Source organism: Anguilla anguilla, chromosome 6 (genome assembly GCF_013347855.1).
Source record: "Anguilla anguilla isolate fAngAng1 chromosome 6, fAngAng1.pri, whole genome shotgun sequence".
NCBI classification, from domain to species: Eukaryota; Metazoa; Chordata; class Actinopteri; order Anguilliformes; family Anguillidae; genus Anguilla; species Anguilla anguilla.
The window spans coordinates 13,600,883-13,619,637 of NC_049206.1; the positions used below are offsets into that span (position 1 = coordinate 13,600,883).

At 43.6% G+C, this 18,755-nt stretch overlaps 2 protein-coding genes across 2 annotated transcripts; both read left to right on the forward strand.

The window, feature by feature from the left end:
• Positions 1-90: 90 nt before the first annotated feature.
• Positions 91-10,132, forward strand: LOC118229257 (alpha/beta hydrolase domain-containing protein 17A-like). Its single transcript, XM_035421057.1, has 5 exons — positions 91-1,470; positions 1,847-2,220; positions 3,421-3,615; positions 4,315-4,494; positions 6,247-10,132. Exons 2-5 carry the CDS (start codon positions 1,853-1,855, stop codon positions 6,470-6,472), a joined length of 969 nt encoding a protein of 322 aa, XP_035276948.1. The 5' UTR covers positions 91-1,470; positions 1,847-1,852; the 3' UTR covers positions 6,473-10,132.
• A 2,578-nt stretch (positions 10,133-12,710) lies between these two features.
• Positions 12,711-18,282, forward strand: LOC118229889 (Krueppel-like factor 9). The gene is made up of 2 exons (XM_035422386.1): positions 12,711-13,518; positions 15,118-18,282. The coding sequence occupies exons 1-2, from the start codon at positions 13,017-13,019 to the stop codon at positions 15,318-15,320; spliced, it is 705 nt and encodes a 234-aa protein (XP_035278277.1). The 5' UTR covers positions 12,711-13,016; the 3' UTR covers positions 15,321-18,282.
• Positions 18,283-18,755: the final 473 nt, after the last annotated feature.

Below are 18,755 nucleotides of genomic sequence, written 5' to 3' on the forward strand. Positions count from 1 at the left end.
AAACCCCTGTGTATGTTTTGTTTGTTTTGAAATTATCATCACCAATGAACGCTGTTACGTTTTAACGTAACCAGCAATACAAATAGTAAATATAAAATAGTCAGAATAGGTGTTTATAACCGCACCAGTTATGTGTTAAGCATGTTACGTAAAACGTATTCCTTTTTTACCTCCTGTAACAAGTGATATCAGAGACTTCGACGTATCTCTTATATATCTGGTGATATCGGGTCAGGGTGATATTCATTTTAGGGAATTCTACCGTCACGTCCTGGTTCCGTCATTTCCGGTTATGCTAGGATAGAAGTCAAAAATGTAGAAGCTTTGCTATGCTAATTTGCCAACAGAGTATTAGCTAGCTAGCTACGTGGTAACATTAATAGTGGCTTCTGTTGACACTGCTAATGCGGACGTTGGATGATGAGGATAATGTGCTACTTTTTGGATTTGGGTTCGTAAGGGACTTTTTCCATCCAGTTATCAGTACTACTATTTATTTTTTTATCGGAGGAAAGCGTATTTTCAGTATAGATAGTGCCACCACTATTTTGGTTTAATAAATTGATTGCTAGCTATCCTTGGTTCTTACACTGCGCTTCTGTTATGGAAATTATTGCTTGTAAACATTTCATAGCTACTGAGCTACGTACGCCGGCAGACTTTATGTTTGTAAGAATGACCATGGACGTTTAGTGAATTTGAAGCGTTTTTCTTTTTTTAATCCAAGATCAAAGGAAGGTCACAATAAAGTCTATCTTATAACAACAAACTAGCTAACTTAAATACATAGCTAACACGGGCTGGCTTGTTAACGTTAGTTGCTGACTTGCTCACTGCGAGCCAGCCATGACGATCTGATATTTTGGGTAGGAACTTCTTGACTAGTCGGCTAAACGGTTGTACTGGGATAGCCTTCTACGTTTAGTTAACTACATAAACATTGTTTAACTTGGCTGTCATTTAGGTGCAGACTAGATGATTTGTCAGCAAGTTAATGTTCGCTGTAACTATTCCTCGCCAAAGGCCGGTAAACAAGTTAACGTTATAGCAAGCTCGTAAGCTAACGTTACCTAGATAACTAACGAAAACATGACCCTTTTAGTCTATCAACGTATCTAGCTAGCTGACTAGCTGAGCTAGCTAATCTCGAGGTTGGTGCGAAAATAGCAAACGTCCTTTGTAATATTTTACGTTATTAGTAATCGGACAACTTGAGAGGTCAGTTAGCTAGCTATCGATAGCTACGTCTCTTGTGGTTGAACTTCGCTTGCTGGCAAGCTCTGGTAGGATAGCTAGTGGTGTCAAATTCATATATTTTTTTTATCTATTAAGATATCTTGTTTGACTACATTGGAAGCTTCATTTTATTCTGAGATATCAAAGCTTTTGGAATAAAGTTTCATTCGGCTAACTTTCGCTAAATTTGAATCTTGAATATTTTTTAACAATATCATCGGAGTTTGATACAAGGTAAGTAAATTTCAGTCTCTATTCTTCTAGACGAATGACTTGTTCAACTTTGTCTGACTTTGTAAGTGTCTGCTAAAATATATTTACGTTACAGTGATTAGTGCATTTTGATTGTGTATTAGCTATTTCTCATCTCTCACTAAGCTATAGTAATTTTGCATGCGAAGAAATTCGTTACGATATGCTAAACGAAGATTGTTGATAGTGTCCCATATAATATTTGAGTTTCGTTTCCTTTCGAACACATGCAGGCGTCTAGCAGCAGCTGGACAATTATCTGATCGTCTTGTGCTTAAAAATTGCAGTGATACGGGTGACTTTAGTTTTTGTTTATTGCAATGAGTTATTGCAGTAAGTGCGATCCCTTCCTGTGCAGGACAAGATGAATGGCCTATCAGTCAGTGAGTTGTGCTGCCTGTTCTGTTGTCCGCCCTGTCCAAGCCGCATTGCTGCCAAGCTAGCCTTCCTACCACCAGAGCCCACTTACGCCCTTTTACCGGACCTAGAATCCGGGCCTGTGGGCAGCACAGGCTTGGGGGCGCCGGGCCTTCGATCCCGCCTTGGTGGGGCAGGCGGCGGCGGCAGTGGTGGGGGTGGAGGCGGGGATGGAAGATGGAAACTACACCTGACGGAGCGTGCTGAGTTCCAGTACTCCCAGCGAGAGCTTGACGGTACCGAGGTGTTCTTTACCCGCTCCAGCCGTGGCAACCGCGTGGGATGCATGTACATTCGCTGCGCTCCAAATGCCAGGTGAGCGGAGCCAATGCTAGGCGTGTATGTGTGTGTGGAGGTGGGTGAGTAAAGTGAGATTTGAGGTGGAAATGCCAATGGCAGCGTGAGAGGAAGGAAGGCAGTGGCTGTCGGGTTTAGTCAGCGTTTTTACTTTGCAGTGTAGTCCTTATAGATTCGAACAGACAGGGGAACTGAAGCATATCCAGTTCTGTACACGTATAAGAGCTTGTTCATTTGTATTATTTTTGTTTATGTATTCCTACTTTCCTGCTTCCTCGCCGTCTTTGTGGCATGGTTTTCTCTTCAGGTCCATTTCTCTCACTTTTAACTTGCTGCCTCTTGCCCTCTTATGAACTCTGTCCTCCCTTTGATGTCCCTCTCTCACTGCTTTATTCACTCCTTTTATATTCACGAACTTCGCTCTTTCCTCCACACCCTATCGTGCTGGCTGTGTAAAAAGATCAGATTTTTATAAGCCTTCTTGCACCATACACGTCTCCCTCCTGGTCCAGCCACACACGCTCTTTATCCATTTTATTTTTGGTTGCGACTTTCACTGCTTTACTATGTACCATAAACCCAGTAGTACCCTAACTGTCAGGTTACTTAGCAAGCCGGAGATAAAGTAAACTGGCAACAAATGGCTATTTACAGCACAGCCAAATGAAACGAAGCAAGCTGTTATTTAAACAGACAGGAGAACATTTTCCGTAATCACGTAAATTAATTAGAGCAGTAATCTAGTCACTGACTGAGGCTCAATCCAGCACAAAGTGCATCGCACATGTTAAACACTGATGTGAAGGCAGTGGGTCCCTGACTGCACTGCAGTGAAAAGCATAGCTAAGGCTCGCACAGAAATATCTCATGACACTCATGTGGAACAGCAGGTTCTGGCTAATAACGGCTTTTACGCGTTCTAGATTACCACTCTCGCACTGCTCCTCCAGGTACCACGTTTTCTTGCATAACACCCGGTCACATGATCGCATAGTGCTGTGCTATTGTCTGACACATTCTGACAGGTCCACCCCTCGAACCCCCCTGGCATTTAGTTTGAAGGCCTCTTGCTTCCCCCCCCCCCCCCCTTCTCCTTTTTGCTTTAATCATGTTCGCTAGCTGAATGAGAACGTTCGCATTGAGTCCACACTTTTCCCTGATTGGTGGATTGCGGTGTGCCCATAATAAGACTTGGTCTCCTTTTTATGTCCCTGGCAGGTTTACGGTCCTGTTCTCCCATGGCAACGCCGTGGATCTGGGCCAGATGAGCAGCTTCTACATCGGCCTGGGCACGCGCATCAACTGCAACATCTTCTCCTACGACTACTCGGGCTACGGCGTCAGCACCGGGAAGCCCTCGGAGAAGAACCTGTACGCCGACATCGACGCCGCCTGGCACGCCCTGCGCTCACGGTAACGCGCCGCGCGGGATTCTCTACGGGGTGGGGGGTGGGGGATGGGGGATGGGGGCATTCCTGAACATGATCAGCTGGTGCACAATCTGAATCAAAACCATTCAGATAATGATCAGATTTGGCTGTATGCTGTCTTACAGTAATGGCATGTTAGAACAGCACCTGAACAAAATCTTTGTCTCATTTTTCCCCCTGTTGTATGCAATCTTTCATATTTTTCCCCCCTCTAGTAGATGTGGAATCCTATAAAACTGGATGTTAATCAGAATTAATGTAACCTGAAACTCAACTGTTTTTACATGAGTAAACAAATGATAAACTGTGGAGGCCGGACAAGATTGTACTGGTAGATCTCAATCCAAAATTATTGTCCGATATTTCACGCTATTTGCTTTTTAAAGGCGGCCTGGTTTCAAAGATGGGACCTGCACAATCTTGCAAATGAGACAAAGATACCTCAGTCTACTGTAGTCGGAATTGCGTGGCTAGTGTTCATTTATCACAGTGCGGCTGTCCGTATGCTTGGTGTGAGATTTCACATATGAGGAGGAATTTGCCCTGCAGAAAGCATCCTTTGACAGAACGGAATGGTTCCTCATCGTGGCTGCTCTGCGCTTTCGTAAGGCCCTTTCCCAAGATCATCGCTGGAAACGAGCAGCAAGCGGTCTGACATCGCTGTTAACTGTTTGTCTCACAGATACGGCATCAGCCCGGAGAACATCATTCTGTACGGGCAGAGCATTGGCACGGTGCCCACGGTGGACTTGGCGTCGCGCTACGAGTGCGCGGCCGTGGTCCTGCACTCCCCGCTCACCTCCGGCATGAGGGTGGCCTTCCCCGACACCAAGAAGACCTACTGCTTCGACGCCTTCCCAAAGTGAGTCTGACGCTCAGCTTCTCCACTACCGTCAACTGTAGCATCTTCGTTTTCAGCTTATCTTTGATTTTTGCCTATGGACTGATGTCTGTTAAATTTTAAATGTGTTCTGTAGGTAATAGTTGTGGGTGACTTTTATTGAAATGTATATAGGCCTATTGGAAATATGGAGAGAGGTCATCGGTATTTTAGAAGAGATGAGAAGGGGGACTTTAGATTTGAATGTGACGAGCCAGACAGGGTTGATAAGGATTGGCCATTTTATAAAAATAGTTGAGGGAATTCGGAACGTTTGATGGAAGACAAATAGCCAGTTTTAGCGTGTGCTGTTATAATACAGCGTGGTGCTGAGTATCACAAAGTGAACCATGTAATTTTCATGTAGGCGTAGTTTTGTCCTTTCCTTAAAATAGCGTTGATTACAGCTGTTAGATTTAAGTGCATGGTACACAATTTAAAAACACCTCTTTCTAGCATGTTTACCAGAGCAAAATGGAGAGGCCTGTATGTATAAATAACAGGAATGCCGATCTAGGATCAGTTTGGTTCATAATGGATAAGGGCAGACGGTTCTCCTCCTCTGATACGTGGGCACAGGCAATTCGACAAATTAATTTGACGCGTCTGTCTGTTTACAACACGTTTGACACGCACCAATCGCCCTCACCAATTCTCTGTCTCTCTCACATGGATGCACACCCATTGGGTTAATTTAAAACAAATCCTAGACCACAGAAGCGGCAGTATCTGACTGACAGGTGTCTTTCTCACTAGCTCAATACAAGACGGAAAAACGTCAAAAAGCACATTGGGTCTAAAACCTTACAAAATCTCGATGCACTATCAACTGCCCTAGATCTTGCATGAACGGTTGTTGAGTGAACGCCGTCCAAATTAGCTGTTAACGCTTACCGGCCCTGATTTACTGAGACCTTCAGCACATGCAAAACCTTTTTACCAGTGATTGGTCAAGATAGTTGTTTTGCAGCAATCATTGGCTGTGTTATTAGTTTAGCATGCGCCTGAAAGTTTTGCATGTGCTAAAGGTCTTAGTAAATCAGAGCCACTGTTGTTCAGGTGCCATGCAGTAACTGCAGACTTGCTATGACCGTGCAGTGATGTCAGAGGGATATGGGGCCCCTGTCTGAGCTCCTCCATGAACAGTCTAAATATTGCTAGGCGCAGCCTCTTCCTTCCTTGCTGTTGGTTATTTCGAGCAGCTTCATGTAAAACATCCCGGCTGTAAAATAGGGAGTTACAATGAGAAAAGTCCTTGGAAAAAACTCTTATTGTTTAATTGGAATTCTCGTATGATGACGCAAGGAGAGCTTTACATTATGCACAAAAGAAAAGCCTTTTAGGCATATTTCCTCACAGTCAAAAGGACATGCTAAATATCAGTTGTCTTCTTTGTTCATTTAAATCTCTACCAGACTGCAGACGGTACTGCCCCTTTCTATCCAAAGGCAGTGATTACACCATACTCTCCAACCACCAGGTCTCTCTGTTTAGCATCCTCCCACCAGCTGGCTGTTCCCTCTTTTTGAGTTCCCGGCAGCTGCCTGATTCTTCCCTGCCCCCGTTCACCCATGGTGGACCGACCTTCTCCAATCACTAATCTGTCTCTCTCTTCCTCTCCCTCTGTCTCTCTGTTTCTGTCTGTTTCTCTCTCTCTCTCTCTCTCTCTCTCTCTCCCTCCCCCTGTGTATGTCTCTCTCTCTCTCCCTCTCCCTCCCTCCCTCCTTGTCTCAGCATTGAGAAGGTGTCTAAGATCACATCGCCGGTCCTGATCATCCACGGCACGGAGGACGAGGTGATTGACTTCTCGCACGGCCTGGCCCTGTTCGAGCGCTGCCCCAAGGCCGTGGAGCCCCTGTGGGTGGAGGGGGCGGGGCACAACGACATCGAACTCTACAGCCAGTACCTGGAGCGCCTGCGGCGATTCATCAGCCAGGACCTGGCAGCACAGCACGCCTGAGACCCGCCTGGCGACCCCGCCTCCTCATTACGCTCCGCCCCTCCGTCAGCCAGGACCTGGCAGCGCAGCACGCCTGAGACCTGCCTGGCCCCGCCTCCTCATTACGCTCCGCTCCTCCACCAGCCAGTAGCTGCCGGCTCAATACACCCAAGACCCGCCCCTCCAAAACGCATCACATCCAGCTGCACCAGCCTGTCCGCCTGAAGAGCAGTGCCTACAGTGACGGGACCTCCTGTCTGGCAGCTTGATGGATGGATTTCTGCCTTCAGTCCTTTTCCCTGTCAGTACGTCAGTCGTTCGGCAGCCAGGTCCCCTATATGTCTGTCTGTCTGCTGATGTATGTATGTATGTATATATGTATATATGTATGTATACATGTACATATGTATGCATTTCCCATTGGTTTTTCCCCTTCGTGTCTGTTTTCTTACCTCCTGGGATAGTGCAACGATTCAACTTGTTTTTCTACCTCCCAAGTCTGTATAATTTGGTGCCTATGATTCTGTCTGTTTTACCGTCTCTCCTCTGTCCTCCTCTGGAAAAGATAGAGCAGAGAGAGAGAGAACACAGGTATACCCTCCAAACACGCCCCTTTCGGCTGATTGACGACCTCTGGCGAGAATCCGCCCTCGCGTGTGGAGAACGGAGCCCGGTGACCCCCTGCTGTTGGGTGGACGTTCACAGTCTCTTTCCCAGCCCTCTTTTTAACGAGGGAACCAGCCGGGCACCTGTGGGTCGTTAATCTCCCTGCTCTCTCTACCTCCTTCCCTCCGCGCCCCGCTCGACCTCTCCTCTCAGATATATACCGCCAGAAGCGCCGGCCCGTGAACTGATTTGAGATTAAGGGCCTGAGCCGGCGCTCGAGGGTTACCGCGAGGCTAGCCGCTGCTCCTGGGCGGAGGGGGCCGGCGCTGCGAGAACACGTGACCGCAGCCGCACGTTCCCCGTTCCGCTGAGGGAGGGGCTCCGGCACCTGGACCACCTGCTGTGTGGGCGGTGTGATGGGGGAGGGGTGGCTGGGGGGATCCTACCAACTGCTGCTGTGGATCACAATGGCAAACGACATGTTCCTTTTTTTTTTTTTTTTTTTTTTGGAAGTCATTTTTATGCCCAGTTTTCACCCCAGTGTTATGTCTAATTGTATTTGAAGGCTAGTTTCATTACTGCCACATCCCTATAATTAATACGGAGAGTTTTTTTTTTTTACTAAATTCTCCACTCGGCAGTACTGGATCTGAGCAGCATGGTCTTGTGTTCTACGCTCATGCTAATTTTGCGCGGGCAACATGCAGGCACCAGATTCTGTTCCAGGCCGCGGGGCAGCAGTGACTAGCGCTTTACCTGGACCTGCCTCCTGGAAGGCACTGCGGTCATTTTTTTACTGTGGGGAAACCTGCTTTACACTTGTTGCAGATTAGCCACGTGCATGGAAGTCTTTGGGAGGGAAAAGGCAGCATTTTTTTAACTCCTGCTACGAAAAAAAAAGATCCACTTTTAGTAAAAATTTACTTCAATTCTCTCATAACTACATGCGTGCTTTAAAAACTCAATGATGGAAAATTTGTCTATTTTTATATGTATGTAAAAAAAGGCAACTCCAAATCACGAGGGAGTCTTCACAAACCAACACTTTGAGAAGAGTGCTATGCGAGTGTGTTAGCGTGGGTATGTGGCTGTGTGATGTCATACACCTAACAAATATGGCCGCCCCTGTCCCCAGAGAGTCGTAACTCCACAGCGCTGTTGACAGGCATTGAGAATGTGCCGTTTCTGCTCCGTCCCTTTTGACACAAAGCACAGTGATCGCACTGTCCCACATTATTCATGAAGCCGTTCTTCCTCGAGTCACTGTGAACTCATTCACTTCAGAATGAAAGCAGGGCTGTGTTTTGGCCGCCATAATGAAGGCTGATGCCGAGAGGCAAAAATCACCCTTGCGCGTTTTCTTGTTTTTCTTGCAACGTCAAAATTGTTGCTTCAGGTTTCGTTCCAAAGTGTAACTCAATGGATTGCATTAAGAAAACCTGTGCAGTTGTCCGTTAAATGTGGAAATGGCTACATTGGTAATCAGATTACCTGTTGCTGGCAATTCATGAATAGAATTAGATTGCCTGTGTTTTGACTGGCTGTTTGGCTGTGTGAGCTAAAGTCTGGGACCAATATGTAGATCACATTATCAGGGATTTGGAAGGTTTCATTCTGTTTTGTCAGAACCAGACTGACCCACCTAGCATTGTCACTGTTGTGCTCAGTGATAAACCCTCCATCCACTACACTTGGCTGGATTACTCACACCTGAGACATTCTGTCAGCAAGAGCCTTCAAAACAGCTATATACTTATCTGATTGTGCCCTAAACCTTTTTATTATGTTCCAATTTTTTCCCCTTTCCTACTGGAAGACCTTTTTTAATGATTTTTTAATGATAATAATGTGGTAAATTACAGCATACTAGAAACACTGCATAAACTCATTTTAGCATCTCATTTTTTTACAATATGGTTGAAGCTAATAGTTATGTCAGGCACACGTATACCTACAGAACAAACTAGCTTATTGTGAAGTGCTGGGATGGTGCCAGCAGTGGCCAGTCTAATGTAAAAACTGGGTCTGTGTATTTTATGGTAAGCTGTTGGCCTGGATATGAAGTATTAGCTGAACTTACTGCTAAAGACCAGGATACCTTTAGGTCCATGTTCTTGTATACATTCAGTATACACTAATTCAGCTTAGTAAAGTGAGAAATCAGTCGCACTTCTCCAGTTGAGATTTATGTAGGGTTTGGGGTAATTGTCTTGCATGGCATCTGATCATGACAAACACACACAGTTTCAGTACATGTTTCTTTTTAAGTGTCACTTGGTTGATTTTGGCTCAAAATAATGACTTTGCCTCGGTGATTAAATTAATGTGTGTATCTATTTTTTCATCGTTCAGTTGATTGAAAAAACATATTGGGCTGAACAACCTTGAGAAGTTGTTTGGCTGTACACTAGAATGTCAGATTTCAAGCACCAAAGGCCATTAGGTCGCCTGTTGGGGGAAAAAGTACTGTCCAGAGGCGGAAACACAAAATTACATGATTTTTTATGCTGTCAATTTAAACTTTTCAGTTTATGGAAACTTCAATATGGATTTTTTTTTGGGGGGGAGTGCATTATTTTAAGTTCTGTTCTTCTCAGTAAACCATTAACCTTTTTCTTCATGATTACAGACGATCTGTCCTACACAATGAAATTTACCCATTTCTGGGAGAAAATTGGGTCTAGGAAGGGTTGATGGAGGATTGTGTGAATTAGGCTCCAGGGCTATGGCACATGACTTCCAAGCATACTTGGCTCTCTGCTAATTTATGGTCCTGGCAGAATGGGATGCTGCATAGGTAGCAGAGAGCAGGGATATAGCTTTGTCTCAATCATGAGTTTAGCTCATGTGAATCCAAAGCATACAAAAGAAGTCTCCGGCTATTTCTGAACCCCGGGAATGGTGGGTTTGTAGTGTCCTCTCAATCAGAACCAAAGAAAACCGACACCCAACCAGATATTGTATCTAAGCAGGTTGGCTTACTAGTAGAATTGAGCAGTTGGGCACGGAGGAGAGGAAGGCATTGGTTCTCCCCCTGAAGTGTGAGAGAACATAATTTGTATGAATGCAAACATTTTCTTTAAAAAAAATAATGGGAGAAGTGAATAAAATGTTTTTTAATTGCTGAAATGTGCTGTATCATATTGTTTTCAGCTTTCTGAAAGGGTGTTCTTTTGGGTGGGGGTGGAATATCAGGGAAATGGGCATGTTTTATTGTATCTAGTCAAACTATGTTTATATTATTTACAATTTGTATGTTTTTTGTTTTGTTTTTTGTTTTTGTTTTAAGAAGTCATTTTCCTGAAATAAAAAAACAATGTGGAATAGAGAATCATGAACTGATCACTTGATGCTCAATTCAAAATCCTCTTTTCAAAACTCTTTAAAGGTACAAAACCCAATAAGATGCATGCAAAATGTGCAAAAAAAACAATAGTGGTGAGTAAAAGTATGAAAATCGAATGTAGGTAAATTTTAAAAGCATGAGCTGAAAGTTATTTTCAGATAATCTGAGTTTACATGTCTCTTGAGGTTACATTTGGTAAACGGAACTCAACATTTTTTGGGTAAGGATTCTGGCATTTTGTTCATATTACATAATTCACAAAATCACGGCCAAGCTTTCATGTCTGTATCTGTCAAATGAATCTTCAAATTTTGCTTTGGTGCCATGTTTCTATGCATACATACACTAGGTATCTTGTGAATGCACCCATGTAATTAATTTCGTATTTAACTCATGATAATAGGATACATCACATGACCTTGGTGTAATGGTTCACCAAGATTAATTGTGTTATAGGTTCAATCAAAGTATGGGGTTTCATTTAGCAGAGTTTGGAGAAGAGCCACTCTTCATGTTTGGAAATTATTCCCCCACAAGATTTTGCTGAAATCATTGATTAAATCAAGGGATCTCAAACTGAATTCTGTGGCCCTCCCTCCAACTTATGTATGCTGGTTTCAAATCTGACCACAACTGAAATTTCTGAATGGTAATGAGTCAATTATTATTTATTGGACATTGAATGTCCACTGTGGAATAATCTATGCTCTTAATGCCACGTAATGTCAGAAATATATATATATATAAGTTATAAATGTCATATATTTACATTTCAGAAGATTTAAGCAGTCAGCTCAACAAAGGTTTTCTTTTTCTGTAATGTGCTATATGGAAAATGGTTCCTTTGGAAAGAGAGTGCCTTTTCTAAGCCTGTGAAATCAGTGAGGTCCTTATTACTGAAAGTATGGGCACCTGGGCTCTTAAAACCATTTGTGGAAAATTAAACAGTTCAAAAACAAAGCAAATCACAAATAGCAACACCTAGATTCAGTTACAGTACGTTTTGTGGGGGTGGAAGGTTTAAAAAAATGTTTTCAACAATTTTAACTGATTGATTGGCTATCAGTTAAACCAGCCTACACAGGGGGACCCCAGAACTGTGTTTGAAAAACCCTGGCTTCAACAGGGGTGGAAAATGTGAATATCTCCCTACTTCACTGCAGTACCTGGGGCGTGTGAGGTATTTTTATTGCAGCATCAGGAGAAAAGTTCGGCTGTCAACCTCAGCAACACTGAATTGGCACGGCTGTCCTGTTTCTAGGCACTCAGCCTAATTAATGCACATGTTAAAGACTCCACGCCCATCTGAGGAAATATTCCTGAAACTGAAAAATAAACATGCGTGTATTCCTGGAAGCTGGCTCGTCTGGTAGGAGCTGTTTGCGGATTTCAGTCTGTAAACACAGAGAGCAGAATTCATCTGTATTTAGACTGGATGTCTGTTTTAAAGTGTTTTCCTGCTTATGAGTGCATTCTGGGAAGCGGAGGGGTTACTGGAGAACATGACAGATGGGCTGTAACAAAAAGACTCTAATTATCTGTCTGTTTTAATTATTAAAGTACAAGCTTTGAGTTCCCCCCTCCCCTTGTTCTAGAGCTACTGAGGAGAGGATTTGGCTGGTGGGGAGTTGGGGCAGGGGGAGGGGGAGTCTGGTAGGCTCATAGCAGATGGGTGCTAACCCCTCCCAACTCTGCTTTTCTGAATGGCATACACCATTGCACCCAGACTCAAACATAAATGCCCTTAAAGCTTGTCTCATAGATAACTGTCTATACAACTGATCCAGTGTATATTACAGACACCGTGCAAGCATACACCAGGCCAGCAATGACACAGTTTTTTGCCAACAAGAGGGGTAAGGTTTACAACAGCCATGTCGTTGCTTGGATCCCAGACAAAACAGAAACCACTTCAACCTCTCAATTGGTCTGCTGCGGATAGCACACCAGATTCCCTGACATGCCATCTGTATACACACACGTCAGGATTATAAGGTTACATTTGAGTGTAACATGGACTGTGACCGACCTATCTCCTGTAGCTCTTAATAGTACTGTGCAAAGGTATTGCTTATTGCTAAGGAATTACACTTTAATGCTGCAAGTTGAATCCTAATATTTAACATTAAAACCGCGATGGTTGGCGATAAAGTTACTCCGTTGTTACTTCAATGTACCAGCAGAGAGAGTAGGTCATGCAAAAAAAAAAAACTACAGTGAACGTTGGATGAGTATTTAGCTCCCACGCCCTCGGCACCTCCCACTCCTTTCAATATCCACTTCCACGCCTGTAATTTACGTCAGTCTTCGGCGTCACTCTGCGCGTTTCCCTCTACCGGGGGCGTAGGTTGGACCGGCTCTTTCAGACACAATGAACCAGGAGATCTACGTAAAGCACGCTATCTGGGGTCGGGAGTGTGCTTGTGCTGAGGGGGCGTAGAATTCATTATTTTTTGTTTCGTTCTTCTTTATGAACTGAACATATTCTTTAGATTGTTACCGTTTTTTAATATAGTTGTGCAATCAGACTGATCTCGAAATTCGCGGATTCGACCAGAAGAACTCTGGAGGATCCCCTAAGCGATAGTGAATTGCTATATTAGAAGGAATACCATGTCGTTTGCCTGTTCTGACTATTTCGCCGCTGAGTGCCTGGTGTCTATATCTAGCAGACCTGTACTACACCGACCTACCCCGGTAGCCCCGATCGCTCTAGATCCTCCTCGAGGCCTTCCTATTGTGGAACAAGAGGGGTCGAACGAGGACAGGGAAGTGCGCGACACGCTGAATCTAGAAGGAGCGAACATGATGACGGTCGCTGGGATTCTCACTAATCTTAACGGCAAGTTCCGCCCCATGTCGGCCTACTCCGAGAGCAGCAATTCCTCTTGTGGAGAAAGCGGATACACCACGTTGTCCGATTCTACCACTCCGACCCCCACCATGACTCCCTCAGCCACCCCAACTCCTGGACAGCACAATCCACCGCAGCAGCTCTGGGTAGGAGTAGGTCCGCCTCGGTCTCCCGTGAAGCGACACCCGTGTACCTTCGATGGCTGTGACAGGGTTTACGGAAAATCTTCCCATCTGAAAGCGCATATCAGGACCCACACAGGTAAATTAAGCATCTTGTTAACTAGCTCTAGCTGTCCTCGGCGGTTATTGGTCTTTTTTGGAATTAATCTGAAATTAATATAACGTTACCACGTTTCTTCACTTTCATAAAAAAAGCATAACTAACGATTGTTGACCTGGGAGACAATACTCGTTAGCCGTTAGTCTGAACTTTGCGTGAGGCCAACCAACCACGCTAGCCTGCGGCATAGCTATGAACTTTTCGACCACGTTTGGCTGAGGAATCGATCCTGCTTTCCATAAGGTAGTGCGTTAACTAAAAAAGAATGCATTTTGATTTCGAATAGAAAACGTTTATATACGGAGGTGAAATAATTCCATACACATACAGCTTGCAGAAATATATGAAGGCATCTTTTTGTTCTTATGATGGGGGGAGGGTAGTGGAAGCGGGGGGTCATTCTAATGTCGTTAGCTCATGGCTTGCTACAGTACTAGTCCGTTGCTAAAGAACAAAACGGGGAAAGGTCCCAACTTCGGAACAGACAACATTCCTTTTCCAAAGAACAGCGTGTGGTGGTACGGAATGAAATGCACGATTTACAGCCATTTTGTATTATAGCGAGCTACTATGGAAGTTGCTACCGAGCTAGCTAGCATTCATTATGAGACATCGAAAGTGGGCGTTAGGTTATTGTGCGAACGCCAATTTAGCGATTGTGCTACGCTAGTTCTAGCTATCTATTAACTAGCTACACTCTGCTTGTTTTCTCGGCTGGTTTTCGTCATCAAAAACAGTGGTTGTAGCTAACGTGACGTTTGTGTAACTATAGAAGATAGCTTCTGCCATTAAAGGACTCTCATGAACCTGTGTAAAGTTGCCGTCGTTACAGTTAAACAAAATTGCACAATTAACTTCTAACTAGCTGGCTTGCTCGTGGCCTCCGTCTTTGCATCGAGTCTTTGTGCTGACGTTTTGTAGTTTCTCCGAGCGGAGCCTATGTGTCGCTATTGCTCAGAGCTGTGTTGTCTCATTGTTGGGTTATAAAAGTAGTTTAATGTTACTTTATGCATAACTTAGGCCTATATGTTGTGTCGTCGTTGAGAGTTATGGCACATTTAGACAATCGCCTATATATTGCCAAATATTTGCCATTTTATGTAATCTCACTGCATCTCCAAAGACTCAGTGCGCACAATGTGGAGTTGCTTTCCATGTGGTACCGAATGAATAGCCCCCCCTATAGACCCACGAGCAACTCTTGCAACAGCGTGTCCCATAGTCACATTTTACCTGTAAATGGTGCCCCCATTCCTGTAGCCCTAGCACTCATTTATACAATTTCTGTCATAGTTCTTCACCTGTAATGAAAGTACAGTAATTTGAATATCACATTAACACATTTCTTATTGCAGATGGACCTACCTGGTTATTACAGCATGTTTAATCAGAGATTGAGTATCACTATGGCACTAATGAATAGTCCTGAGATGGCAAAAGCGCCATTGGAATAGCATAAGACTCTGTTTCCAAGTTATAAAATTGTACCTTGTTAAAATAGTTCCTTCTGTGTGTGTGTGCACGCGCGTGTGTATGTGGCTAGGGTGTAGCCCCTCTGATGCAGTCTCTCTGTTTCAGGCGAAAGGCCCTTCCCTTGCACCTGGCCAGGCTGCGAGAAGAAGTTTGCCCGCTCCGACGAGCTGGCGCGCCACACCCGTACCCACACGGGCGAGAAGCGCTTCCTGTGCCCGCTGTGCGACAAGCGCTTCATGCGCAGCGACCATCTCATCAAACACGCCCGCCGCCACCCCAACTACCACCCGTCCATGCTCGGCCGCTAAGCCACCGGCCAGGGGCCGCCATGCACCTCCCAGAGGCTGTGGCCCTGTCCCAGGCACAGTCTTACCCACCCCTCAGCAACCTCACACACCCACAGGACTTTAGCTGGGTCACATACACTTTGTTTCTCTCTCTCTCTCTCTCTCTCTCTCTCTCGCTCTCTCTCTCTCTCTGATATACATTTTTTAACTTTGCAGCTCTCACAATCTCACGGCAGCTGAACTCTTCTCAATCTGCACAAATGACGGAAACGCAGTTTCTCACAAGAACTACCCTCTCTCACTAGAACTATGTTCTCGGTCCTGTCTGTCCATTAGAAGCTGGTGCCCTGTCGGTTCTTCTTGCAAGGGCATGCTCTGCATCGGCCGCCCCTGCATTAAAGCATTTCGGGGCACGAAGGGTAGATTTTCAGACGTCTGTCATTCCACAAGTTTCCAGTGGCAGGCTGGACACACCACCAGCTGCATGTGATGCAGTTTCCTTCTTTGTAATCTTTTTGCTTTTTTTGTTTGTTTTTTTGCATAGTTGTATTATTATTGCATTTTTGGCTTCTTTATTGCTGTTTGGATGATGGCTAACACCCTTTCCCGTTCCCTGAAAAGCTGAGGTGGATCCTGTGGTTCTGGGAAGGGAGTTTTCCTGTCACCCCTTAGTGTACAGCAGCTGGCAAACAGCGTCCATGGAACTTTGCCACATGGAACGTGCAACATTATATCTATTTCTGCAGCAAATTTTGAATGCTTAAAAGCTTCTGCAGGGGAAGCAATGTAATGAATGCTATTAGAAGTAATTCTTGTGAATTATAGTCCTTATATTAGGGGTGACCGTATACGCTTGGCTAGGCTAGAGCTGCTTTTGTGTGTGTGTGTGTGTGTGTGTGTATGTGTGGCAGTTGGTTGGGGGTCATGTGCTCCTTTGTGTATGTGTGGGAAAGATTTTGGTAAATGATCACTATGTCCATTGTCTGTCCTTCTTCAGGGCAGATGCCTTTCTCTCAGCGAACATGTCAGGAACTTCAGAAAGCCTTAAGATATTTCATACATATTTGCACATAGTTTACAGTTGAAACATTTTTTTACAGGTAAATGCAATATAGCACTTTTCTTCCAGGTTTTTTTTTTTTTTTTAATTCAGCAAGGCTGCTAGTGGGATAGCCTACACTGTTGAAACGTTGTTTGCAAGTTAACACTGTGGAATTTAACCGGATATGTAAAAAAAAAAAACTGCCCTGTAGTCTAGGCATGCCATGTTTGTTCAAGGGCTCCAGGAGATGTCGTAAAGGACAGAATATGATGTGGACTGACTGTTTCTTACTGGCTTCGGGTAACTGCAGTTTAGCATACTTCCGGTTTATGCTGTATACGTGGGCATTCGCATTGTAAAAAGTGAACATATCCAAAGGAGCCTCAGTCGAGACACCTCGGAGTCGGAGGGTTTGCAGGTTTGTCCACCTTCAATTAGCAACCAGTTTACACCCAAGAAACCAGGTGTACTAGTCTCCTGTAATTGGTTATTGCTGAGTAACGACAAAACCAACAGACCCCGTGGCTCTCAAGGACCAGGGTTATGGGCCCTGGATCAAGAGAGTACCTTCTGTTCTTAGTGCCTCTCTTTTTCACACCTCACATATCTTCATTGTTCAATATACCATATCAACAACAGTTATTTTACTACACATTTCATATGACTTTACATTGTATTTGTACTCTGTTAGCATATGAATAAATTCAAGGGTGGGTAAAAATGTTACATTTCATTAGCTGAAGATTCACAAGGCATTTGCAGTCTTGGACAATACCGAAACATCTGCTTAGGGGATACCTGCTGGCAAGTATCTTGAAAATTGAAATTTGCTACTCCGAACTGAAACCAAATGTGTGAGAAAGGAATGGATGCAATTCTGACATTAAAATAATAAATGATGACGGCATTCAGGTTATTAATAAATCTTGTCATCTGAAGTGTTCAAGCAAGAAGGAAGCTTGTCTTTTTCCATTTTAGTTTTTGAACTTCTGTTGGAATAGGTTGGAAAGCATTTGCCCTGTTTTGAGTTCACTTTGCACATTGAACAGTGCTGGACACTGTAGTATCGATCCCTGAAGTCAAGCTGAAATTTGACATTCTTTGAATTAACTAGGGCAGTGTCTTTCAGAAAGCCAACAGGGTATACCTGCGTAATCGCATTGATTTCGCGTTTTTCCATCCTACACTTCATGTGTCCATGTGAACATTTTGTTGCTATCTTCCATTTGTTTCCTCACGGCATTTGCATTTGCGAATTGTAAAGCTTAAGTTGAACGTTAGTGTAGCTGGATTTAAAGCGGCAATGTAATTAAAGTTCTGACCAATAAAAGGTGATTGATTGCATAATTGTATGGTTGGTCGCACTGATCGGTTTAAGAACCTGACCTGTGTTTAGAATATTTGCTAAGATGTCTTATTTTAGGCCCTAAGTTTAGACACTGTATATGTATATTACTGTGCACACAGTTACATTCACAGAAATTAAGACATCTTTAAGATTGTGGCCTGTTTTCAATAGTGTTTTTTAACACTAAAAATGCGTGTGATTTTTGTAGTGCAGTCTTATTTTAAGGAAAATCCTGGTGGTTCTTTTAGACCCTATAACAGGATGTTGAACTGTCTTATTTTAGTCTTTATTGTTTGGGGAGGGGTTAATGGCTTTGATTTAATATTGAGACATACTTTTTGAAACATCCTCTCAGGTGTCTTAATTTATGAGCTAACGCTTTTGTGTACAACCTTTACATAAGCATGTTTTTCTTTTGTTTTTGTTTCTTTGTATTCAGGTGATTAATTTATTTCAATATTTGTGTGGTTGAAATTTCATTTTTATAGCTTATTTTGTGGTCTGATACAACAACAATAATAACTGGTTTCATTGTTTGCTAAGAAAACTGCCATTGCTTTTTAAATACAAAATAAAACCATTGAACAATTATACATGTAGTTGTATTTATTAGCAATATTTATCCCATGTTGAGCTAACTGACTTCTGAGTGTATATGTATGCAGGGTCTTTCCACCAGTTACATTGGCTCAGCGAACCAATTACTGATTCCAGTAGATTAGACGACAGGAAAGGGTTTCAAATAGGACAGCGTTCACCAGTTTCGGGGCTTACCCGAAGTGCAGCTAAAACGTTAGGATCTTGTAAATGACTAAGGTAATTAAATAACAGAGCAGAAGGAAGCATGGCCCTCCTTGCCAAACTGGTGTAGGTCCTATTGGGTAGGTGTAGTCCCTGGTTAAGCAGAAAATGTGCCAACAAATGTACTCCTCTAGAAATTTATGTTTGGATTTGGATAATAAAAACTCCTTGTTACCCATTCTGAGAAAGGATATACAGTGGCATAGTTTTAATAATGAATGCAGTCTTATCTATAGATAATTATTTTAATTATCCTGGTAGGAGA

Bases quoted from the DNA above. Each gene is read 5' to 3' on its own strand.
- LOC118229889 (XM_035422386.1), top strand. From the start codon at position 13,017: ATGTCGTTTGCCTGTTCTGACTATTTCGCCGCTGAGTGCCTGGTGTCT. The intron at 13,519-15,117 runs GTAAATTAAGCA...TCTCTGTTTCAG, and splicing joins GCATATCAGGACCCACACAG to GCGAAAGGCCCTTCCCTTGC.
- LOC118229257 (XM_035421057.1), top strand. From the start codon at position 1,853: ATGAATGGCCTATCAGTCAGTGAGTTGTGCTGCCTGTTCTGTTGTCCG. The intron at 2,221-3,420 runs GTGAGCGGAGCC...TGTCCCTGGCAG, and splicing joins CGCTGCGCTCCAAATGCCAG to GTTTACGGTCCTGTTCTCCC. The intron at 3,616-4,314 runs GTAACGCGCCGC...TTTGTCTCACAG, and splicing joins TGGCACGCCCTGCGCTCACG to ATACGGCATCAGCCCGGAGA.